Genomic DNA, 18,895 nt, shown 5'->3' with positions numbered 1-18,895 from the left:
GACAGAAGGGTCCTTCCTGGGGATAATTTTAACTCCTATGTTCCAGAAAAGGCAAGGCACTGTCTACCTTACATGTTATCACTAGAGTTCTTTCTGTGTCTAAATGGCTTTTAAAAATTAGAGTTCAAACTGCTTGAGATACTGGCTTCAAAATAGTATTTGTTTACAGAACAGCTATGATGCAGACTTGCAAGAAAAACTTTAAAAATCAAACTTGAATCTGATCAAGCTTTGGAGCTGTCAGTTTATAAGAAACACAGGGGACCAGAGAATCATGTAAACTACACAACTAACGAAGTCAGCAAAATTCAGATTGTGTAAACCTTACAAAATAAGCAACCCAGCTTCTTGAAGCAAAAAAATTACAAGAAAAAATAAGGACACATGGAAAATCTACAGTTTAGAACAGACATAAGAGATGGACCCTATTTGAATCCTGATTCAAGCAAATGGTAACATATTTATAATGCATAAACAAACATTTCTCTTACATACATACGTGACAACTAGGGCACGCGCTGCCGAGTGGAAACTTAATGAGATTAAGAGCCCTGTTGAGCGTTAAGGTATGGTAACAGTAGTATGGGGTTAAAAAAACTAAAAGCGCCGTTACTACTTAGAAACAAATGAAATTATATGTTGTCTGGGATTAACTTCAAAATAATCCAGGGATGGCTGTGGGAGGCAGGGGAGGCTGTAAAAGAGCCATGATTGGCCCTGAGTGATGACAGTTGAAGCTGAGTGATGAGTACCTAGATTTCCTTGTAATAATCTCTATAATACCCTCTTTCATACATATTTGAATTTTCTTGTAAAAAAATTGTTTAAAAATAAAAATGCTATTCTGTTAATTCCAGAAATTAAAGTGTTCTAAAAGATTACCAATTCTGTTATTCACTCTAACTCTTCTCTATATTGATTTTTAGAATTTCTTATCCCCGGTAAAATTATGTACCTTCTTTGTGCCCTGTAAATGCTTTCATGACCACTGCCCTCAGCAATCAAGTCCTGGCTTCAATTAATATCTATGCTAAGATTTGAAAAATCAGATCATAACATGATCTCACCTATCTATCCTGTTAATAGCAAGTACTCAACATTATTAATAACTCTTCAAAACCTTGAATATGACGTGTTTTTAAAGGCTTGAGAATTGTTTTCACTGATTATGAATTTGAGATGTGCTCACTGTATAAAATCTGAAAAATAAAAAAGTTCCATTATTATACTAAGTATCCAGACATTATTTCTTCTAATATATATGTGTATATAAATATATATGTATAATTATTGTATTTATATCTTTGCAGTGTTCTTACATACACAAATATTTTGTACTTCTTACATTAAGGAAATAATGAGATATTATAAAAGTTTTTTTTTTCTCTGAGAGAAATGTATAGCTGAGGGAAATGCATGTGCTGACAGAAAATGTATAGCTCTAAATGCTTCCTTTAAAAAATAAGAAAGACTTCAAATCACAGACCTAACCTAAAAACTGAAACAACAAGAAGAAACACAAACTAAACCCAAAGTAAGCAGAAGGAAATATAGAGATAAATGAAATAGAAAACAAAAAAACAATAGGGAGAATCAACAAAACCAAAAGTTGGTTCTTTGAAAAGACAAAAAAATTGACAAACCTGTAGCTAGACTGACAAAAGAAAAAAAGAGAGGATACAAATAATAAAATCGGAAATAAAAAGGGGGCATTACTATTGACCCCAGAGATATAAAAAGGACTATAAGAGGATACTATGCCAATAAATTAGATACCCTAGACTATGAAATAGACAAATTATTAGAAACACATAAACTACGATGTACACTGACTCAAGAAGAAACAGAAGATCACAATAAACCAATGACTAGAAAAGATGTTGACTCAGTCATCAAAAACCTCCAAACAAAGAAAAGCCCAGCACAGATGTCTTCATTGGGGGAATTCTACTAATCATTCTAAGAAGATTTAACTCTAATCTCCTCAGTGTCTTCCAAAAAACTGAGATGGAGAGAACACTCCCTAATCTATTCTATGAAGCCAGTATCATCCTCAGACCAATGCCAGATAAAGATACCACAAGAAAAGAAAACTACAGACCAATATCTCTTATAGATGGTAAATCTTTAACAAAATACTAGCTAACCAAATCCAGCATCATATTAAAAAATCTATACACGATGATCTAATGGGATTTATCCCTCATATGCAAGATTGGTTCAGCATAAGAAAATCAGTTAATGTCATATGCCCCATTAAGAGAATGAAGGAAAAAAACATGATCATCTCATCTGATTGATTTATTTGACAGAATAAATACATAAAAGCAGAAAATTTATTTGACAAAATCCAGTACCCTTTTTTGATACAACACTTAGAACTCTAGGAACAGAAGGAACTTCCTCAACATGATAATGGGCACATCGGAAAAGCCCACAGCTAACATCCTACTCAATGGTGAAAGACTGAAGGCTTTCCTTCTGAGACCAGGAACAAGACAGTTTACCCACTGTCACCACTGTTAATTCAACACTGTACTGGAAGTTCTAGCCAGAGCAATTAGGCAAATTGGAAAAGAAGAAGGATTTCCCTATGTGATGATATATTACATGAAGGAAGCAATGAGATATTATAAACTATGATACAATACATAGAAAATTATGAAAAGTCCACAACAAAACTCCTAGAAAGTTCAGCAAAGTGGCAGGGTACAATAAAATCAGTAGTGTTTTTATACAGAAGCAATGAAAAGCTGGAAGAAGAAATTAAAAAAAAAAATCCATTCACAATAGCAAATAAGAATTAAATTCCCAGGAAAAAATCCAAGCAAGGATATAAAGGAAACAGAAAGTTACAAAAAAATTGCTAAAATAAATTAAAGAAGACCTAAATAAATGGAAGAGTGTTCTGTGTTGACGAACTGGAAGACTAAATGTCATTAAGATGTCAATACTACTATTTATAGATTAAATGCAAACCCAATAAAAATTGTAAGAACTTTTTTTGTAGAAATGGAAAGCCAATTATCAAATTTATATGGAAGGGCAAGGGGCTCAAATAGCTCAAGTCATCTTTATAAAGGATGAAGGGGGAGGACTCACACTTCTTGATCTTAAAACTTATTACAAAGCCACGGTAATCAAAACAGCATAGTATTAGCAGAAGGACACACATACGGACCAATGAAATAGAACTGAGAGCTCAGAAATCAACCCTCTGTTTATAGCCAACTTATTGTGACAAGATAGCACAGACTTCTCAATTGGAAAGAACAGGTGTCTTCAACAAAGGATGATCAGAAAACTGGATCTCCATTTGCCAAAAAAAAAAAAGGACCTTTACCACACACAATCTATAAAAGTGAACTCAAAATGGACCAGAGCCCTAAATATAAGAGCCACAACTGTCAACCTCCTAGAAGAAAACATAAGGAAGCATCTTCAGGACGTTGTGATGGGCACTGGTTTCTTAGACTTTACACCCAAAGCCAAGTAACCAAAAGAAAAAATAGATAAATGGGACCTCATCATAATTTAAAACTTTTGCTCCTCAAGGGACTTATCATGAAAATAAAATGACAGCCTACACAACAGGAGAACATATTTGGAAACAACATATCTGGAAACCACATATCTGGAAAGGTTTTCATATCCAGAATATTTATCCTTAATATTAAGGAAATCCTAAGACTCAATTAAGAGAAATCCAGATAACCCAATTAAGGAAATCCAGACAACCCAATTAAAAAATGGGCAAAAGACCTTAATAGACATTTCTCCACAGGAGACATACAAATGGCCGGAAAGCACACGAAAAGAGGCTCAACATCATTAGCCATCCAGAAATGCAAATCAAAACCACAGAGAGATACCACCTCACATGCACTAGGATAGCTATAATCAGACAAACAAACAAAAAAAACTGTTGTACTTTATCTATTTTAATTTTTGAAAAAGATAGAGGAGAATTATATAAACCATGTATTATATTTGGGAAATTAGAACTAAAACTATGAATAGCAGCCACCATGCTGTGCCCTCTATTATGTGCCAGAAAACTCCATCATGACCTTGTCCCCCAATCCTGACCCACACTGCAACACTGCCGTTGTAGAAATGGGCAGAGAGGCTCAGGAAGGTTAAGTAGTCTGCTAGTTCAGAAACAACAGGAAGAATCGCACAGGCCTAAGGAAAGCAAGAACGATAAAATAAATATAAAAGAAATATTTAAAAAAGGAAATAGAAAATGGTATCAGCTAGTACCATGACTAATCTTGAGGAAGAGAACGTGTGCATGTGCGTGTGCTTACTCACCTGGGCTGTTAAAGAATCTGTTTTGTACAAAGTTGTAACATGAACCTGTTTCCCACACAGCAGAGGCATCGTGTGATTTAACAGGCTGTGTTGGGGGCTGCGGTATATCTTCTTTGGTCATTTCCTGCCTGCACTCATTCTCTTTTTCAAATCTCGTCTGTCCTAGTGCTACCATTAAAAAAACAAAAACAAACAAACAAAAACTAAACTAAAAAGCCTCATCCCTTACCAAGAATTAATTAATATATAACACATTCCTGTTTAAAAACAAAGTTAGAAAAAGCTTCGTGTATTGTGTTTCCTAGGAGTCAGTTTTTTAAACATCAGTTTAATATATGAAATAAACATTTTGTAACAATTCCTGTAAGCATCAAATAATACATGGAAAGAGTTTTAACACACACAAATGATGAGGACATGAAAAGAAATTCCTACAAGAAAAATGTAAGGCCATATTTTCTAATATATTTCTAAACCACAAAACTGAGTTCTATGAAGTATTATTACTAATAGTTTATTATTTTGGGTAGTTTTTAATTTTTTATATAATTGTACTTCAGGGTAAAGTAAAAACTTTGTTTAAAATGAGCCTCCTAATAATTTATTTAATATATCAATAGAGAAATTAAGCAATATTAGATATCTCCAACAGCCTATGGGAAATTTATTTATAGCAGCAAACTAAAAATCCAGTGAGATCCACGTGGAACCAACCGGCTACACCCCACGATTTGTTTCTGAGCACAGGCAAGAAGTGCGGTGTGCCAGGAAGCCGTCCCCACCCCATACAGCGCGCTAGGAAAGCCTGCACGGATCCCTCGGAATGCTGACCACGCCGCTTCCCGGTCTCGGCACGGACACCAGAGGACCCGGCCTGGATGAGGGCTGACCTCGCCAGAGCAACGCTGAGACGGAACGACCGCCCCGTCGGGGCACCTGCCTGCCGGCTGTGAGGAGGGCTGGGGAAGGTGCTACGGTTTCTGTTTTCGGACGAGGAAGCCGGGCTCTGACCCTGAGCCTGCAGGTGCAGCTCCCACGAGGGATACACAGCGCCCACAGCGTCACAGCGTCACGGGGCCTCTCCACTCCCCTGTGCACAAGACGGCGGCCGTGCTCCAGCAGCGCGACGGTCACCCACTCTCCTGAGCTCGGCGCCGCCTGCCACACTTACCTAGGCTCGACCTGGCGTTCGACCTTTCTATGATCGCGTGCTTACTGGGGTTGTTCAACACCGAGCGTTTGGCCAGCGAGATGTCTGCGGTCACCCTCGTGATGGCAATCCTGGGCGGGGGGGGGGCGGCACAGGACATGGGTTACTGTGTCTGTGGGGGGACGGCGGGCAGGCAGAGTCCCTCCTTCCCGCGCCGGCCACTCACTCCTCCATTTGTTTTCACCCGCCCCAGCACGCTCAGCACTCCCGGCCACCTCCCGAGCGCCAGGCCGTGCTGACCACACAGGCCACCTCCCGAGCGCCAGGCCGTGCTGACCACACAGGCCACCTCCCGAGCGCCAGGCCGTGCTGACCACACAGGCCACCTCCCGAGCGCCAGGCCGTGCTGACCACACAGGCCACCTCCCGAGCGCCAGGCCGTGCTGACCACACAGGCCATCCCCGTGAATGGGCCCAAGGCCCGGGGGCAGGTCCCAAGGCAGTCCCCTCTCACTGGCGAGGAGCCTGGGGCCCGGTGGGACCTCTGCGGGGCACACACTCCCTCGCGGGGGGCTAGGGGCTCACCCCCTGCCCCAGGACTCCCCGCACAGACACACAAGGGTGAGGCCCGCGGGGTGTGCCCAAGACGGTCAGTTCCCAGGACGGCAGTGAGGACAGCTGCGGGCGACCCCACCCCTCGACGGGAACGCAGGCTGCGGTGGCAGAGGCTGGGGGCGCGGCTGGACAGCAGGCGGGAGCCTCGTGGGACGCGGAGGGAAGGAGGCCGGTGGGTGGGCGAGGGGGGACTGGACCAGGAAGCCGCTGTGCATTCCCAGGCACAGGGGAGCTGCCAAGACGCGGGAGGCAGGGGGACGCGGGGGGCGGGGGGACGCGGGGGGCGGGGGGACGCGGGGGGCGGGGGGACGCGGGGGGCGGGGGGACGCGGGGGGCGGGGGGACGCGGGGGGCGGGGGGACGCGGGGGGCAGGGGCATGCGGGCAGGAGGGTGTTTCCGAAAGGTCCTTGCGGCTGCTCCCCAGACACATCCGGGGCGGAGTGTGGCCACAGGTCGGGGAGCCAGGTCGGGGGCTGGTGCGGGTCTGCAGGGCCGGGGGCGGGGAGCGGGACGCCTCGGGGGTGGGGGGCAGAGCCCTCCGGCTGGTCCTCATGGGCACCCGTGCTAAGGCCTGGCGCGTGGCTCGTGGGCGCAACGACAGGAGGAGCAGGCCTGGGGGTGACGGCACAGGACAGCTGCCATCTGCAAAGGGATGGCTGTCCACAGGTTTCACGGACACCCAGGACAGCAGGGGCGGAGAAGAGCAGTCCTGGCCACCGAGGGCCGCCCGCTTCCCTCCCGGGGTCCCCGTGGACCGGGGGGAGCAGCCCACAGCTGGCCCTGCTGCGGCGCCCTGGTCTCGGAAGGCCGTCACCGCAAACCTCATCTCTGTCATGAGGCTGGCCGGAGCCGACCACGCGCGGGCCTCTTCCCCGAAGAGAGCTGCTCCCGCCATGGCAGAGAGACTCCAGGGAAGCCCGCGGTGGGATGTGGGGGCAGAGCCGAGGCCGGGACCCCGAGCAGGCGCCGCTGCCCACCAGGGCCCCGAGCACTTCTGGCCGCCACCAGCTTTCTGTGGGTGCTGCGACACCAGGGCAACCAAAAGCGACTGTCATAAATACGCCACGTGTGAGTCTTATGGGAACCAGCTGGACTCGGTTCCATGGAAACCGGCAGCCCCCACCACGCCACGGCAGAGACTTCCTGTATCACACGGTTCCGCAGGAGCAAAGCCGCGGGGAAGGCGACAGAGGCAAGGCCTGGACGCAGGAAACGAGGGGGGCCTGGGGACGGAGACGTGGTTCCGCAGGCTCGGGGCCAGCCGGCCCGTCAACCCAAGAGGAGGCCGGGCGGGGACGGCCGGGCGGGGACGGCCAGGCGGGGATCGCCTGAGGCGCTCGGGGTCCCTTCTCCAGGGAGACTCTTGGGGGTCGTGTCTGACCAGTGGGAGGCACCCATGAGGTCACTGCGGGACTCGAGGCCATGGGCTCAGTCCTGGGGGCAGGAGGCTGTGCTGGTGCCCAGGAGCCCCGACCCCCAAGGGGTCTGCCGAGGGCAGGAAGCAGCTCGGAGGGGGCTGCGCCCACCCACCTGTTGCCCACACAGGGAGCACAGCCAACTGCGCGCTCCCAGTGCCCTGAACTGACCCCCAGCTCAGCATCCCATCAGGTCTAAGGGGCGGAGGAGACGGGAGCTGACGCCCAGGGCTGGCATCCCCTCACATGGGTTCAGGCCACCTCTTCTGGGGATGCCAGGAGGGCAAAGCCTGTGTCTGCTCCTCCCCACACTGCCTGGCCAGAGAAATGCTCAAAAGACACCTCGGCAAACAGGTGTGCAAGGGAGTGGGGGCAGGTGTGCGACGGGGTGGGGGCAGATTATGTAAGGGTTGTGGGGAAGGTGTGCAAGGGAAGTGGGGGAGGTATGTGAAGGGTATGGGGACAAGTGAGGATGTGGGGGCAGGTGTGCAAGGGAAGGGGGCAGGTGTGTGTGGCAGGTGAGGAGACCTGTGTACGAGGGGTGTGGGGGAAGGTGTGCGAGGGATATGGGGGCAGATATGTGAGGGATGTGGGAAAGGTGTGTGTGAGGATGTGGGGGTAGGTATGCAAGGGGTGAGGGGGCGGGGGTGTGGGGGTGAGGGGGCAGGGGTGTGGGGGTGAGGGGGCGGGAGTGTGGGGGTGAGGGGGCGGGAGTGTGGGGGTTAGGGGGCCGGGGCGTGAGAGGTGAGGGGGCAGGGGTGTGGGGGTGAGGGGGCAGGGCGTGAGAGGTGAGGGGGCAGGGGTGTGGAGGTGAGGGGGCAGGGGTGTGGGGGTGAGGGGGCAGGGGTGTGGGGGTGAGGGGCAGGGGTGTGGGGGTGAGGGGGCGGGTGTGTGGGGGTGAGGGGGCGGGTGTGTGGGGGTGAGGGGGCAGGGCGTGAGAGGTGAGGGGGCAGGGGTGTGGGGGTGAGGGGGCAGGGCGTGAGAGGTGAGGGGGCAGGGCGTGGGGGTGAGGGGGCAGGGCGTGGGGGTGAGGGGGCAGGGCGTGAGAGGTGAGGGGGCAGGGGTGTGGGGGTGAGGGGGCGGGGGTGTGGGGGTGAGGGGCAGGGGTGTGGGGGTGAGGGGGCGGGTGTGTGGGGGTGAGGGGGCGGGTGTGTGGGGGTGAGGGGGCAGGGCGTGAGAGGTGAGGGGGCAGGGCGTGGGGGTGAGGGGGCGGGTGTGTGGGGGTGAGGGGGCAGGGGTGTGGGGGTGAGGGGGCGGGAGTGTGGGGGTGAGGGGGGCGGGTGTGTGGGGGTGAGGGGGCAGGGGTGTGGGGGTGAGGGGCAGGGGTGTGAGGGGTGAGGGGGCAGGGGTGTGGGGGTGAGGGGGCAGGGGTGTGGGGGTGAGGGGGCAGGGGTGTGGGGGTGAGGGGGCGGGTGTGTGGGGGTGAGGGGGCAGGGGTGTGGGGGTGAGGGGCAGGGGTGTGAGGGGTGAGGGGGCAGGGGTGTGGGGGTGAGGGGCAGGTGTGTGGGGGTGAGGGGGCAGGTGTGTGGGGGTGAGGGGGCAGGGGTGTGGGGGTGAGGGGCAGGGGTGTGAGGGGTGAGGGGGCAGGGGTGTGGGGGTGAGGGGGCAGGTGTGTGGGGGTGAGGGGGCGGGTGTGTGGGGATGAGGGGGCAGGGGTGTGGGGGTGAGGGGCAGGGGTGTGGGGGTGAGGGGCAGGGGTGTGGGGTGAGGGGGCAGGGGTGTGAGGGGTGTGGGGCAGGTGTGTGGGGGTGAGGGGGCAGGGGTGTGGGGTGAGGGGGCCGGGGCGTGAGAGGTGAGGGGGCAGGGGTGTGGGGGTGAGGGGGCAGGGGTGTGGGGGTGAGGGGGCAGGGGTGTGGGGGTGAGGGGGCAGGGGTGTGGGGGTGAGGGGCAGGGGTGTGGGGGTGAGGGGGCAGGGCGTGAGAGGTGAGGGGGCAGGGGTGTGGGGGTGAGGGGCAGGGGTGTGGGGGTGAGGGGGCAGGTGTGTGGGGGTGAGGGGGCAGGTGTGTGGGGGTGAGGGGCTGGAGTGTGGGGGTGAGGGGACAGGGGTGTGGGGGTGAGGGGGCAGGAGTGTGGGGGTGAGGGGACGGGGGTGTGGGGGTGAGGGGGCGGGGGTGTGGGGGTGAGGGGGCGGGGGTGTGGGGGTGAGGGGGCGGGGGTGTGGGGGTGAGGGGGCGGGGGTGTGGGGGTGAGGGGGCGGGGGTGTGGGGGTGAGGGGGCGGGGGTGTGGGGGTGAGGGGGCGGGGGTGTGGGGGTGAGGGGGCGGGAGTGTGGGGATGAGGGGGCGGGAGTGTGGGGGTGAGGGGGCGGGTGTGTGGGGATGAGGGGGCAGGGGTGTGGGGGTGAGGGGCAGGGGTGTGGGGGTGAGGGGGCAGGGCGTGAGAGGTGAGGGGGCAGGGGTGTGGGGGTGAGGGGCAGGGGTGTGGGGGTGAGGGGGCAGGGCGTGAGAGGTGAGGGGGCAGGGGTGTGGGGGTGAGGGGGCAGGGGTGTGGGGGTGAGGGGCAGGGGTGTGGGGGTGAGGGGCAGGGGTGTGGGGGTGAGGGGCAGGGGTGAGGGGTGAGGGGGCAGGAGTGTGGGGGTGAGGGGGCAGGGGTGTGGGGGTGAGGGGGCAGGAGTGTGGGGGTGAGGGGCTGGAGTGTGGGGGTGAGGGGACAGGGGTGTGGGGGTGAGGGGGCAGGAGTGTGGGGGTGAGGGGGCAGGGGTGTGGGGGTGAGGGGGCAGGGGTGTGGGGGTGAGGGGCAGGGGTGTGGGGGTGAGGGGCAGGGGTGTGGGGGTGAGGGGCAGGGGTGAGGGGTGAGGGGGCAGGAGTGTGGGGGTGAGGGGGCAGGGGTGTGGGGGTGAGGGGGCAGGGGTGTGGGGGTGAGGGGCTGGAGTGTGGGGGTGAGGGGACAGGGGTGTGGGGGTGAGGGGGCGGGTGTGTGGGGGTGAGGGGGCAGGGGTGTGGGGGTGAGGGGCAGGGGTGTGGGGGTGAGGGGCAGGGGTGTGGGGGTGAGGGGGCAGGGGTGTGGGGGTGAGGGGGCAGGGGTGTGGGGGTGAGGGGCAGGGGTGTGGGGGTGAGGGGCAGGGGTGTGGGGGTGAGGGGAGCAGGGGTGTGGGGGTGAGGGGACTGGGCAAAGACCCTGGGGCAGGCGTGTGTCTGGCAGTGGGAAGGGAGGCGTGGGGGCTGAGTGCGCAGGGGCAGCACAGAGAGGGGCGGGCAGCGGCCAAGGAGTCCGGCAGGCCCTATGGGGTCCTGGTTTTACTCTGAGCAAAATGAGACTCCAGTTGGTGGCTCTGGGCAAAGGAGGGGAGCTGTTCAGGCAGCCCCAGGTGCCGTGCCAGCCGAGAGAGGTGCTCGGCCTTGGACCCCACAGATCCCAGAGCTGCCTGAGGCTGGCTGGGTTCTGGAATGTTCTGGAGAGCGAGAAGAAGGCTCAGATGCAGGACTGGAGAAAAAAGAGCTATCAGGGCAGACCAGGGGCTGGTGGGGAGGTGAGCAGGGGCTGGGGTCACATCTGAGCACTGTGGGCTTCGCGTGGCCTGGGAGCATGAGGCCAAGAGAATGGCCAGAGGAGTGGGCATGGGAGGGGGGACAGGGGGAGGGTGGGGGGGCAGAGGGGATGGCAGGGTGGAGGGCAGGGGGGAAGGGGAGGGCAGGGAGGAAGGTATGGGAGAGGGCAGGAGGGCAGAGGTGGGTGGGGGGAGGACAGGGGGGCCACAGAAGTCACGTGGGTCCCTGAGCAGCCCTGTACTGAGGGACAGCCTGGGGGTGGGGGTCCCCCAGCCAGACCAAAAGGAACGGGGTGGGGGGCTCCCTGCACTGTCATGGGGCCGGGGTCCGCCCTGGGGGTCGGGGAGCATAACGGGCAGTCGGAGAGCACAGGAGGGTGCAGAGTGGCGGTGAAGGGACAGAGAAAAGCAGGTTGTGAGGACGTTTGTAAAGGGAGAAGTAATTGCACAGCGGCGGGTGGGACGGACACAGGTCACAGCGTCGGGCTGCATCGGCTCATTGCCCGGTCCCACGTGGACCTGGGGGGAGGGTCCTGAGAAGCCCCCCTGCCCCCAGGATTCCATCCTCCTTCAAGAAGAAACTCACCAAACCCAGTACTCTGAAATACTCACCGCCCTTCAAATCTGTGCTTTAAAAAATCAAACAACGCTTTCTGCATCATATCTGTGACCTGAAATTGAGTAAGCATAAATTAAGGTGCAATAGAAACATGACTAATCACGGCTGAACAATTTTCTCCTATTAGGAACGTGGGGTTCACCTCTGAGTTTCAAAAGTACCCCATGAAGCCCCACATTTTTCTCCTTCCAACTTCTGATAACACAACAATTAACAAGGAGTAAATTCCATGAACTCGGGAGATGTGTGGGTGACAGTCCTCGGGCAGGCGCGTGGGGCTCGGACCCTCCCGCAGCTGCATCGCAGGGGCGGCTCCCCGGGGGAGTGTCGTGTTAGGGGGCGGGGGCTGCTCCTGGGAGGTTGGGGGTTGGGGGTGCTCTGGGGGGTGTTCGGGGGGCAGGGGCTGCTCCCAGGGGCTTTGGGGGGGTGGGCCTGCTCCCGGGGGGTTGGAAGCGGGGGTGACTCACCTCGTAACCCTTCAGCGAGGGCCCCACCAGGACCACGGGCCGCATGGAAGGCACCACGTCGTAGGGGGGGGCGTGCTCCGTCTGTGGGGGGGTGGGGGGGATAGGCTCAGGGCGCAGCTGGGGGCGGGCAGTCCCTGCGCCCCAACTCAGGGTGGCTCCCAGACCCTAGCCCACTGCCTCTTTCGGGGGGCACCCCGTCAGGGGTGGGAGCTTCTTTCCCAAACTCTTAAGGCATCAGCCACCCTTTCCATGGCCTTTTGGAGAAAAGCTCTTGACCTGTCAGCTCTAGAGCTCGGGTTCTGGGGGGATGTATGGAGGGGGTCCCAGGGCCTCTCAGAGCGGGAAAGGCAGGGCTCGCCCTGGGCCTCTGCAAGGGGGTCTCACCTGGTAAGACCCCAGTTCAGAGGCCACAACTCTGACTCCCAGACACCGGAAGTGTTGGCTCTTCCTGTGAGCATTTAAGTCCATACACACCGAGAAGCTGAGACAGGCCAGGCCCTGCCCCAACTCAGCCTGTGGTTTCCAGGCCCCCCACACCCTACCGCTGGTGGTTTCTGGGTACAGGGGCCGTGGGGAGGGGGGAGGAGTCGGGCCAGCAGCCCCCCAGTGTCCCCCTAGAGAGGGACGGGCACTGGTACTGCTGCCTCCCCATCTCACCCACTGCTTCTCCTGCAAGAACTTCCTTCTTTTTCCCAAGAGCAGGGAGTGGAGCCAAATTGTGTAGCAATTTCTAAAACTATTAAAACTTTTCCACTTCCCTGCTTCAAATAAAATAAAGCGTAATGTTTTTAAAAAGTGAGTAAAAGCTAACTGCCTTGATTATATTGTAATTGGCTATTTTAAAAGCAAAAAATGTTAAATTGGCCCAAAGAATGACTTTTTTTTAATGTTTCCTCGAGCGTGGAAACAAGCCCACCCCTGTTTGTTTTTCATCTGAATCTTTCTGTAAGAAGGAGTGTCTGAAAAAATATATCTTAGAAATCAAAACTCTTTAAATTATTTTAAGAGTTTGATAATCCAATGGACAAATGTAATTTTGGCATCAGCCTGCTGCTGAAGAACATTTTAGCGGTGCTTAAAGTTGCCCATTACAAACGTTCTGGCTGAGCTTGAATTTCAGCTGTTTAAGGTGGGAACTAAAAAGCTTTTCAAACTCAAAGCCCCACCTGGGGCCTGCCAAGAGCCACAGACAATATAACCAGAGGACAGAAACACGGTGTGACTGTGCTGTCACTTAACGTGGAAAGTTTACCTAGCATTCAAAATTAATTTTAATAAACAGAAGTTTTAGTAAACACAATTTGTGAACAGAGACTAAAACACGACAAGCAGGCACAGGGACACACAAGGCACGACAAGCGCGGCTGGGAAGCAACCAGACACGGACAGGGACGGTGGGTCTTGAACCTGAGCTCTGGGCGGTGCCTGCATGCGGCTGCATCCAGTCCCAGGGCCGCCCAGCAACACCCAGACCAGCCCCGTTTAGGGACAGCTTCCCTAACTGCACGCGGCCAGTGCTGGACGGCCTCAGCACCTCTGGCCCCGGCTACCCATCGGCTGCCGCTGGAGCATCCGAGCTGCTCTACCTGGGAGGGCGGCCGCAGAGTTACCCACTTTGATGGAATACTGGCAGGGACACCAGCGCTGACATCATCTCTCCTGCCAATTTACCTTCCTCCAATTCTTTAGTGGAAAATTATAAGCACATACTTTTAACATTTTGCAATCTCAGTGGATGCAAATCGCAAATCCCTGCTGTGTCTAGACCCCGCTTAGCCGACGCCCTGGTCTGCCGAGTGCTGCAGGCTCTGGGACGCTCGCTGGCTGCGCTGCTGCACAGCTGACCCTGTGAGGACTCAGGTTGGACACTACCGACCCTGCTAGAGACAGGGCTGGACACTCTGACCCCATTAGGGACTGGGCTGGATGCTCCAGCTGCAGCATAGGGGGACCCGGGAGACTGGCCCCCCCTGCGGGGTGTCACACAGGACCCAGGTGTGGCAGGTTTGCCTGGAGTGCCGAGGTCTTCCATTGTTAATGTAACGATAACTTATTCCTAAAAATCTACTCGGTATCTCAGTCATGAGCCAGGAACCCCTGTGGGAGAGTCGGTCCACGGAGAGCCCAGGAGGGCCTGGCCATCCCTCCACACCTGCATGCCAGGTAGACGCATGCCTGGGTGGACGTGAGGGCCTGAGGTGCTAAGGGGCAGTGGCCTGCACAGAGTGGGTGTAAAAGGCGGGGAGGAGGGCGCCTTGGGGTCCCTGGCACACAGGACTTGGTGCTGCAGAGGGTGCTGACTTGGTCTAGAGGATGAGCTGGATGGCCTGCAGTTGGCAGCAGGAATGAGGGCACCTCATGGGTGCTGTGGCTCTACACCCATCCCCAGGCCTCGTCTGGCAGCTGAGAGGCTGGCATCTGCCCGGAGGCAGCAGGAACATGGGGGTGTCCACGGGACAAGGGGCAAACCTGACGGCCCGCCGCCCAGCAGCTGCTCTGCACTGCTCCTGCACCCCTGGAGACTGAGCCCCTCACGGATCAGAGCCTAAATAACGACTAAAATAAGAGCTGAAGAGTTTACTCTGCACACATGCTAAGTATCTGGAGGCCATACGTCAGCATCTCCTAACAGTTTTCACGTGCCGCCGCATCCGTTTAAAATCTGGAAACAACATGAGGTAAGCGCACAGGTGGTGCCGACTGCCTGGAGCACGGCAGCTGCACACACGCCGTATTCCATCAAAGAGTGTAAGACCCGGGGCACGGCCACGGGCGCTCGCTGCACGGGGCCAACGGCTGCGTGACGCTCTTCCTAGAGCGGGAACAGTCACGCGGGATGAACCGTGGGGCGTGACGCTGGCACTTACCGCCTTGGGCTTCTGCTTAGCTAGCGCAGCATGGAGGGAGACAGAGAACAGAACATGCACGTTACTGGCTGGCCATGGACACGGACAGCAACAGGACGGGGGTGGCGCACAGCAGCCGGGTGGGCGGACGGGGCCTGGACGGCCGTTACCTTCTTAAAGAAGGGCATTCTTTTCTCTTTGGAGTGGGGTGACGTGACACTGTTTGCACTGGGCTTAGGGGAGCGGTGGTCGGCTGGTATGCCATTTTCTTCTGCATCTAAGCCAGTAGCATCTATGTCTATAGCTACACACAGACAAACAATTCAAAAGTCATCAAGGGGGCGGGGGGGGGGCACAGGTCATCCACAGAGCCCAATGTCAAGAATGTTGTGTGCCCAAACCCAGCCAGCGGGAGGACGCGCTCCTGGACACAGCTTGTCGGAAAGCGCATTCAATTTCTAACTTCAAACATACTGTTATTTTTCATGTTAAGGGGCGGCGCATGTTGCTTGACCCCTTGTCATGCCCGCTGCCACTGGGAGCCTCTGTCACCATGTGCCCCCGGCATCTCCGCTAGTTTTGCAGGTTCAGGGGAGTGTGAGGGTCGCACGAAAAGATCCAGTGAAAGGGCAGCAGGGCGTTCGGGAAGTCCTGGTGATCCTAAATTCAGGACACAGGGCCAGGGCGGGCTTTGGGGCGGGGGTGGGAGGGGATGGTGGGGGCGGGGGGTGCAGGGGGAGCAGGGCCGCTGTTTGCGCAGCTGTAAAAGGCATAACTCCCCATTTTCAGAGGCGGCCGGGTGGGGTTCTGCTGCAACCCCCCGAGGCACCGCGGGGAGGGGGCGGGGCCCCACAGCTGCCCCCCCCCCCCACTCTCATGTGGACAGGCGCGGCTGCCAGGCGCCACCTCGGGTGCCGGTTTTGAAATAACCACGGACACGAGCGTTCAGCTTCTGCCCGCCGGGTCTCCGCCCAGCTGCACCGCTCCACGCCACGGCGGGGGCCGCGGGGTCAGGCGGCCACGCGGGGAGGAGGGCGCGGGCGGGAGGGAGGGAGGGAGGCGCCTGCACACGTGCCCGGCCCCGCCCCCGCCCGTCTCCGCCAGCCCCGGGCGAGCTGGCCAGGGCGCGGACCTGCCGCCTCCCCTAACCTCGGCTCACCCCGACAGCGTCCCTGCGAGCCTGGGAGGCGCCCAGGAAATGCCCGAGGGGGCTGCGCCTTGAGCGACTGCGGAATTGTGGCCGCCCTGGTGGGGGGGGCGGGCAGCTTCCATCCCCCGGGGTGGGGGGCACGGCCTTCGTCTTTCCTGCCGTGGGAGGCCCGTGGGTGGGGGCAGCGCCCCCAGCCTTCTCGGGTCGGGGGCTATGGGTGGGCCCTGGGGGCGCGGCTGAGGCAGGGCCCGGGACTCGCCCGTGGACTCGGGGCTGCGGCCGGGGCCCACCGCGCGCCGCGCGCACGGACACGCGAGGTCGCAGCTGGGCCCGGTAGGCTCCGGCTCCACGTGCGCTAAAACGCTCCCCAGCTCATTCAGAAACAGACTCCCCAACCTGGGGGCCTTTCCCACTGATGAAAGCAGCTGCGGGAGGCAGGAGGGGATGGTTTCCGCCAATCCGGGTTCTGGATACTTAAGGAGGCATGAAGGAGAGGAGGCGCCTGTCTTTTATTCTGTGTGTGCCTGCATAAAGGGGCAAACAAGTCTATGTATTTGAATAGTTTCTTTCATTCTGTTCTGTTTTGTTAGAAAGCTTGGGGACCTTTTTTCTGAGATTTTGACTTTGTAAATCAGAGGACTCTTGAGTGAAGCCGCGGCGAGGCCAGGGGCACTGTGCGTGCAGGGCGGGCAGCGGGCGGCTGGCTACAGCCCCAGGACATGGATGGAAAGTGGTTTTTTCCTTTTAGAAATTCTTGCGAACATCCATGGAAACTACTTTAGGCAGAAGTTCTTTAGTATTTCAGTGCGTGGGGGGTGTAGAAAAGGGCTCTGGGAAGCAAGGAGGATGAGCAGTGCCATGGCAGGTGGGCCAGATTCAGAAGGTGGGGCAGCTTTCCCGGGAGGGCCCCTCTTGACTGCCAAGCTGCGGTTATGAGCAGCACGGCAGACCCCTGGGAGAGCCCCTCCCCTTGCCCACAGCCTCCAGGAGTCATGTCAGAGTCCACAGCTCAGAAACCCCGCCAGCCACTGGGGTTTTTCATCATATTAGTTCATTCGATTAAACTCTTAACTGAGTATTCTCCAGAAGCACGAGTGCCTTCTCCCCTGCTGTGAAATTACTCGAAGGCGTGCTGTGCTTGGGGAGTGCGCGGAAGCTTCCAGGCCTTTGGAAGCAGGTAGCCTCTGAGGCTGTGGCCTTGTCGCAGTGTGGGACGGCCCCTTCCCTGTCCAGGAGCTCAGGGCCTTGAAGACCCTCTTTAAGATTTAAAGATAAAGTGTAACGGGCCTCCAGCAATCCCTGAAGCTTAAAGGGTGGAGAGGGGAGAGGGGTGGGCTCTGTCCAGTGCCCTCAGGCATAACCGCTCCCCAGCTGTCCAGGGAAGGGGTGAGCCCAGCACAAGGACTAAATGGGCGTCAGTGTCCCTTTCACTACTTCACTTAAAGTTCACTATTTTACTTAACTTTGAGTGGCTTGGAAATGCTGCAAGTTTTAAGTACGCAGAATTTGCAGTCAGTATGCATTCTAGAACCACTGATTTCTCATTGTGCTCAAGTTTTGCTCGCTTAAACAGTCCTGCAGGTTTTGCTAAGAGGCCCTTGATTGGTCTTCGGAAACCGCCAAGCTTCAGGAATGGCCGTGAGTGACTGGAGACTCCTGGCTCCTGAAACATGCCAGTCCCAGGCAGCTAGCTTCCCTTCCTCAGAGATGCACCGTTCTCCATTTTTGACCGTCCCCACTTCTGCCTTTCTGGGACTCACACAATCACTCTGCTCGCATGTCCTGCGGTCAGCCTTTCAACCGAACCCCAAACTGCGCCCCTGCCCCCCGCTAACGGATCTCCTGCTGTGTAGACAGGGCTCGAGTTCCAGGCAGAACGGGGCGGTGCCCAGAGTTAGCAAATAAAACTCAGCCAAGTCTGAACTTCGGGCGAACAACCAGTGATTTTGCACTATAACTATATCCCATAAAATTTTTTAGTATAACTATATCCCACACAGTATTTACTTCTAAAATAAAAAAACCACCCGTTGATCTGAAATTCAGACTTGACAGGTATCCTTCATTTTCTCTAGCAACCTAAGGAATGAACCCACTGCTCTGGAAAGAACAATAGTGGCTCTTCCCACAGGTGTCTAAGCCTAATAAGGAAACGGCTCCATGCCAGTGTCTCTGCCTTTCCCAGGGGCCCTCCGCCTGGTACTCCTCAGCCCCTCGCCTTCCTTCCATGCCTTCCCGAGTTCCCTCCCCTGCCTCTCCCTCCCACAGGCCCGTCCCACCCATGGGGTCCGGGTGGGCTTACCATCCCACCACAGAGCCTCAGTGCATGGGAGCTCACAAGTGCGGGGCAGACCGAGGCAAGGGTGAGGTGCAGTGTGGACGCCGCGCCAGGTATCACCTACTCACCTGACGACGGAGGCGTGGACTTCCTGGAACTAGGAACTATGTCACCCAAACTGGATGAAGAATTTCCTCCTGATTTACTGGGGTAAAGCAAAAAATTTATATTAAATCCAACATTTATTTCAGATCCTAAAACATTTCAATTGCTCAGTAAACATGATGTTTCGTGTGTCTGTTGAACTTTAGATTTGTTTCTCCTACAAGGAGGCAAATTGTAATTTCCCAGTGGAGACCCTTAGACCAGGGCTGAACTCTGTTTTCATATTCAAAAGGTTTAACTTAGAAGGTCCTGAGAGAACAGAAGGGAATTAGGGTCATCTCTGCAGCCCCCAAATGCTCCCTGAGGATGGAAGAGGGCTAAACAGAGAGAGATTCATTTTTTGCTTTTTATTTTAGAGACCTTCAGAATCAAAATGTGCCACGCTGGGGT

General features: G+C 55.5%; 1 protein-coding gene across 1 annotated transcript in view; it reads right to left on the bottom strand.

Moving 5' to 3' along the window:
- The window catches only part of CACNB2 (calcium voltage-gated channel auxiliary subunit beta 2), a 260,397-nt gene that overhangs the window by 4,743 nt on the left and 236,759 nt on the right, over window positions 1-18,895 (bottom strand). Inside the window, exons 6-10 of the mRNA XM_077154738.1 lie at window positions 18,469-18,545; window positions 15,083-15,216; window positions 12,067-12,147; window positions 11,593-11,651; window positions 5,486-5,595 (exon numbers count right to left, since the gene is read on the bottom strand). Of these exons, the coding sequence (XP_077010853.1) occupies window positions 5,486-5,595; window positions 11,593-11,651; window positions 12,067-12,147; window positions 15,083-15,216; window positions 18,469-18,545 (461 nt within the window). The remainder of the gene's footprint in view (window positions 1-5,485; window positions 5,596-11,592; window positions 11,652-12,066; window positions 12,148-15,082; window positions 15,217-18,468; window positions 18,546-18,895) is intronic.

This window comes from Tamandua tetradactyla, chromosome 1 (genome assembly GCF_023851605.1).
Source record: "Tamandua tetradactyla isolate mTamTet1 chromosome 1, mTamTet1.pri, whole genome shotgun sequence".
NCBI lineage: Eukaryota > Metazoa > Chordata > Mammalia > Pilosa > Myrmecophagidae > Tamandua > Tamandua tetradactyla.
The sequence above is the reverse complement of the archived record's forward strand: the minus strand, read 5'-3'. Positions and strand labels throughout refer to the sequence as shown.